The sequence below is a fragment of the Ixodes scapularis genome, unplaced genomic scaffold (assembly GCF_016920785.2).
Source record: "Ixodes scapularis isolate PalLabHiFi unplaced genomic scaffold, ASM1692078v2 PGA_scaffold2__306_contigs__length_199485367, whole genome shotgun sequence".
Taxonomy (NCBI): Eukaryota; Metazoa; Arthropoda; class Arachnida; order Ixodida; family Ixodidae; genus Ixodes; species Ixodes scapularis.
This window is the reverse complement of record NW_024609857.1, coordinates 48,786,981-48,793,434: the sequence shown is the minus strand read 5'-3', so window position 1 is coordinate 48,793,434 and position 6,454 is coordinate 48,786,981. Positions and strand designations below refer to the sequence as shown.

Here is a 6,454-nt window from a genome sequence, read left to right as displayed (position 1 = left end):
GTGGTGTAACGAGGTTCGCGAGCTCTGGAATACGAAAGATTACGCATAGGTCTCGTCTTGAAAGGAACTCCAGCGGGCGATAAAATTATTCTCCATATCAAAACAACACCGTGACAATGCGGTGCGATTTCGTAAGCTTTGGTTGTGTTCCAATTTTTACTCGAGTATATCTGAGCCACACTCCCGGGTCATATCACGTGACAATACTAACAGAGCGACGCTAGACGCTAGTAGATTTTTGAACGCCAAAGTACAAAAACATTTACTCCGCAGCAGATACGGCACAGATAACACGTAATGAAATTTCGGGTAATCAATCTTTTTTATTAATATAATAATTGTATTATATTTATTATGAAGTAATCACAAGAGTAGCCTGATCACTTTTGAAAGTAATCAAATAATAGTAACTGTAACTATTTTCGCCTCCCCTTCCTAGTGGCGCCCTTTGTTTCCACAACCTTCATACTTAGGAGTATTCGAACCGGGTCTCCGAAAAGGGGACGGTCTACCAAAAGTGATGGATTTACAAAATGAGCAGTATTCAAACCCACGACTCGATTCCAATAATGGACAATAAAAAAGGCTAATTTTCAAACCAACAGGAAGATATGCTGTTTTTAAAATCGGAAGTAATCGGAAAATTAATGCTTACTTTTTGAAATAACGGCCAATTACTCTTCCTTTCAAGTAATCATGTAATCTAGTCCAATAGGTTTTAACCAAGAGCAATAATAATTTGTAATCAGTTGCTTAATTTTATTTTAATAATGCGTAAAGACTCTTTGGATGTGAGATCAAGTGCACTTTGTAACACGGCCTCTGAGACGTCACTGAGCAGTTACTGCACCGTGACAGCCGCCAAGCACCGAAGACGGATCTTCTTTTCGTCAGCCTAGGCTCCAGCACGCGCTCGTTGCCTTTCGTCGCGCTTTGGCTGCGCACCCACGCTCGATGCTCACAAGACGCCGAAGCATTATCTAAAATAGGAAGTTGGTGCTGCAGACGGGAGATCTTGAGGACTTCCCTGCTGATGTAATCCTGTTAGATCAGCAGGAAGGTCCTCGGGAACAGCTGATATCATGGTTCAAAGGTCACGCAGCTTCAGTGTCAAAAAAGCGTCCCTCTCTTTCTCATTGAGACTGCGTGACTGTTCTATACGGATTGCATTACATTCCATGGTTAATTAAACTGATTCGAGCAAGACTAGTGACTGACTGTCTGATGATTTTGTAGACTTCCGAGGGTGTAAATGGACACGACAATAGCAAGAGTGTTTTCGACAATGATTTGTATTGGAACGTCTGACTCTGAAGCGCGTTTACCGTTATGTCGCTTTGGTATTTCCTGCAAAGGCCCTGCCGCACTGATGCAACAACGAAAGTCGGACAACGTTGCTTTCGCCCGGAAACCGTGTTGGCTGATTTGTTGTCCAACCACTTTGTTACAACGCACTGACGGATGGGCCAACACGGAGAACACTTCGCCATCTTGATTGCTTTCCTTCGTTCGTGTGCGGCTCAGCGCCGCCGGAAATGCGACTCTACGAAGTGCTAGTGCGTTAAGGGGTGTCCAAACAGGACACTACAAAACGCACGACTCCGACAAATCGTGAAAATTGAAGCGGACGCGTCCGCTTCAATTTTCACGATTTGTCGGAGTCGTGCGTTTTGTAGTGTCCTGTTTGGACACCCCTTTAGAAGGGCCGGAAATTATTACGGGACGACATCAACCAGTGGCTGTGATTAGGAAACTTGACACGGGAAATATTTTCTACTCTTTATTTTATCAAAATGTTCTTCATTCGCTGACAAAACAGATAACCCTAACAGAGGAAAGTGAGATGGCTGATGTATGTTCGGAATTTATGCCACTGTATCAAGTGTTTTTGTCCGGTTCTTTCTTTCATGCAATTCCTATTTCTACTGTAAAATTAATTTAGCACTGGTAGTACACCAAAGCGTTTTTTGTAGCGTGGCGTTGAGCTGGACTGACAGTGCTTAAAAATGTGACATCGGCACGATCGGTCTTCATAAGAATTGGTGTAATAAATATTTTTAAACGCTGTTTATTTGCCTACCGCCTGCTATGTGATCGCTTCATTCTCTTAAACCTCCTTGGGGATTTTTAATCAATTTAGGTGTCCGGTAGCTGCTGTTTCCAAGTTCCAAGCATGAACAATCATGACCAGAGCGGTCGTTTTAATGCTTCGATGTTTAAATCTTTGCTTTCCTAAACTGTTCTTAATATACTTTATCAGCTCGTAAGTAGGCATGCCATTTTATTTCACTAGCAGCAATGGGAGCTGGTTTCTCGGTAGTTCTAATTTAACACCAGTCTGAACGTTTGCGACCACAGCTGTGACCATTTCGATAATTGCTTTCTGCAACTAAGGAGTAAAAGCTTGATCAAATTATTTTAGCTGCACGCCAGCCTTAATGAATGGTAAATAACGTTTTTCAAGCCTTTATTTGAGCAAGCTCCAAAAAAAGACGTTGGTAGAGTACTAGCTCTGTCATCGAAGCTATTTGTGTTGTGTTGCCGGCCAGAAATTCGGACAGCCAGCGATCAGGGCAACACACGTTGTCTAATACAAGTTTCTGTTATTTTTATAGCCGAAAGCTGTCATACCGAGGCGACATTTTCACTGTCGTTCATGTTGTGCTATACTGTTGCTCCGGTGTGACAGGGTTATCGAACAGTACGTGCAGAAAGCAACAAGTTGCCCGACAGTTGGACAACCTGTTGTGTAACTGTTGCCGTCGTGTTGCCTCAGTGTGACAGGGCCTTTAAAGTTGCATTCGTATTCCTTTTTGCTTCTCTTTTTTCTTTCGTATCCTTCTATCTCTACGTTTTTCTTTGGCTTCTTGGTTGCTCCATGAAAGCGCCTCCACGAAGTCAGCTTTACGAAAGTCCGCTGCCCGAAGATTGACGTGGAAACACGTGAGATGAAGTTTTGGAACTACAGTTGTGGTAGTTTGCTCATTTCCACGACGCCACACGCAAGTCTGACTCCTGAACCACCACATCTCACCGAAAGCTATTTAGCACGAATACCTGACAGACTCGAGTCAAGGCCAGGCCTCATCCCGACGCGGGCCCATCGGAGGTGCCGATAGTCGAGGCGAGGCGGAGATGAGTGACGCGCCCCACGGACAAGATGGCGGCTGGCAAGGCGAGGACTGTGGCAGCGGCAGAGACCGTTGTCGCGAAGCGCTCGGAAAGATTCGCATTTAGCGTCAAGTGGTCATACCACAGCCTTGTCGCACGTCTTACCACAAGCAATTTACCATGATTACGCGGCAGTTCAGGAGTCCGACTCGTGTGGCGTCGTAGTAATGAGCAAGTCACCACACAGCGACTCTTGGTACAGGCTTTCTGACAGCCGTTTATTTGTTTCCCACTTTAGCTACCGTGGAATCTACTTTCACGCTACAATAAGGGTAGGGATCACCGTTCCTTAGTCTCTTGCCTTTCTGTCGCAGACTGACGTCACTTCGTCTGACGTTGCAAAGATTGAAATACTCACGACGCAGAGTCCTGTTCAGAGGCTGGTCGGCACCCTGGTCTGCGAATCACGGCACGGCATAAGCGAGAAAATTTATTACGTCCTAGGGAGGCATCTTTTTAATGCTCACCGTTTTTGGCCCCGCCCACCCGGCCTCGAGGCAAGGAAACTAAGTTAAAAAAAAAAAAGTTGAGACAAGTGTTAGCAGTGTCTGAAGGAAAATAACAATTCTTGAGGTACGAAAGAAACCAACCGTTGTTTAGGGCCTTGGGAGGCACGAGTTCCTTCAGATTTAGAACTGGCCCTGCAGGAAGACGATTTCGAACTCTCGGGTGTCAAGATAAATTTAACGCTAATGGCGTAATTTGTTTGATTAACCTAAATATCCTTGATAGGGTACCGCTTGACCGAGCACATCTTGCATAAAGAGCTGGATATCGTTCAGTTCCTCCTGATGCCGTTCATTTCTCCAGCTCTTATCACCGAGGCGAAGATTGGATGGTGCGCAAAGAAAACTTCTGCGCGTGCTCAGAACGCGCCCCACTGCCTAGTTAGGGTGGGGGTTAAAAGCACGCTGTGCCTGGAACGCTTCCCCGACTGGTCTACAAAGTGCAAAAACCGGAGTGTCATGATATCGCTTGTCACGATCCTGGTGATTGGTCGTAGAAGTTTGGGCAAAAAGCACGTGCATATGCGAGTGTCGCTGTCGTCACGGTGTCCTAACTCATGGCTGACCAACGTACGGTGGACTGTCAAGCTGGGGAGCGACTTGCAGCAGAACAGGAGTCCACAACATTCACCGCCGTAGCTGTGACGCCACCAGGATCGCGGCCGGCGACAGCATGACACTTCTGCGACGTCATTAGGCGGAAAATCGAGGGGCGACTTTTTTGGATGTGTGTGAACACAGCAGTCAAAGAAGCGTTCCGGGCGCCATATTAAAAGTGGAGCTGTGACGATTGCGCAGGCAAGAGAGGTTCCGCAATAGACCTTTCCGAAAATATGTGGTGCCCCCCCCCCCCCCCCCCCCCAGCGTCTGCTTTATGCAATAAATATACATCACAGTTCATCCCAGTATCCTATAGGCATAAATGGGAGCTCGCAGCAGGAAATTATAAGAATAGTTTTCCTCCCGAGACCAACGCCGCCGCTACGCCCGTTAATGCCCCAGGAAATCTAAATGGGAATTTCGGCCTTTGCAACGGATTATTCCGAGAAGAATTCAGCGCACCTCGCTTGAGCGCCTTGGAGATCTCGGCGACCCTGGAGAACCTGGGGGCGCACGTGCCCGTCGAGTCCTCGTGCTCCACGTAGAAGGCGGCCACGCACACTCCGGGGTAGAGAGTCACTGCGCGCTCCACCTGCGAGCGTCTTGGAGGTTTACGAGGCGGTATACAGAGCTTGGATTGACGTCACTTAGTATTACGTAATGGGAGAAAAGGGGCTCAAGAGGCTATCTTCCGCTGCTTTAAGGATGCGCCTCTGGCCACCAGAAAGAAGGGCGAACTAACGTCACGTGCGAGCCATTTTAATTCACTCGAATGTCGGCGCACGACTACTGTCGGAGTGTGTGATTCCTGGACCACGCTCGTACATACATGGTTTGCACGTGAGATTGTCATATTCTGCTGGTGGTCATTTTAGAGCGCAGCTCTTAGGCGCCCGTTTCCGGTTTGAGCGGCGTCGGCGTCGCCGCCGGCGTAACCAAGGTCACCCCAAGGTCACGTGACCCCCGAGGTCACGTGACCCCTCTCAAGGTCACCTCAAGGTCACCCCAAGGTCACCTCAAGGTCACGTGACCCCTCCCAATGTCACCTCAAGGTCACGTGGCCCCCCAAGGTGACCGCCACGTGACCCCCAAGGTCACCCCCAGGGTCACGTGACCCCCTCCCCGAGGTCACGTGACCCCCCTTGCCTCCCGAAGTCACGTGACCTCCTCCACCCGAGGTCAGGTGACCCCCCGGAGCATATTAAAGAATGAGGGGAGGAGGAGGAGAAGGAGGAGGAGGCGTCTACTTACTTCTCAGTACCCCTCCCTCCTCCTCCTCAAGAGCTGCGCTCCTATTCGGCGTTACAGGGAGTTGTAAACGGCTTACACTTTTAGAGCGCAGCTCTTAGGGGCCCGTTCCCGGCTTGAGCGGCGTCGGCGTCGGCGTCGGCGTAACCAAGGTCATGCCAAGGTCATCTCAAGGTCACGTGACACCACGTGACCCCCTGAAGGTCACGTGACCCCCAAGGTCACGTGACCTTGGGGGTCACGTGGGGTCTTGGGATCACGTGACCCCTCCCAAGGTCATCTCAAGGTCACGTGACCCCCAAGTCACGTGACCCCTCTAAAGTCACGTGACCCCCGAGGTCACGTGGTCTCCTCCCCAAGGTCACGTGACCCCCGAGGTCATCTCAAGGTCACGTGACCCCCAGGTCACGTGACCCCTGAGGTCACGTGACCCCTCTGAGGTCACGTGACCCCCCGAGGTCACGTGGGGGTCACGTGACCTTGAGGTGACCCCCATGTGACACCCAAGGTCACGTGACCCCCATGTCACGCCTCCCCAAGGTCACGTGACCCCCTCCCCGAAGTCACGTGACCCCCATGTCACGCCTCCCCGAGGTCACGTGACCCCCCTCCCCGAAGTCACGTGACACCCCCCCCCCCCCCGAGGTCATGTGACCCCCCCCCGGAGCATATTAAAGAATGAGGGGAGGAGGAGGAGAAGGAGGAGGGGTCTACCCTCCCCTCAGTACCCTTCACTCCTCCTCCTCAAGAGCTGCGCTCCAATTCGGCGTTACAGGGATTTGTAAACGGCTTTCACTTTTTTAGAGCGCAGCTCTTAGGCGCCCGTTTCCGGTTTGAGCGGCGTCGCCGTCGCCGTCGGCGTAACCAAGGTCATCCCAAGGTCACGTGACCCCTCCCAAGGTCACCGCAAGGTCACGTGACCCCCAAAG

General features: G+C 50.1%; 1 protein-coding gene across 1 annotated transcript in view; it reads right to left on the bottom strand.

The window, feature by feature from the left end:
* Positions 1-4,620: 4,620 nt before the first annotated feature.
* LOC121836475 overlaps positions 4,621-6,454 on the bottom strand; it is a 50,319-nt gene continuing 48,485 nt past the window's right edge. The window contains exon 15 of the mRNA XM_042291382.1: positions 4,621-4,869. Coding sequence (XP_042147316.1) covers positions 4,621-4,869 — 249 coding nt within the window. The remainder of the gene's footprint in view (positions 4,870-6,454) is intronic.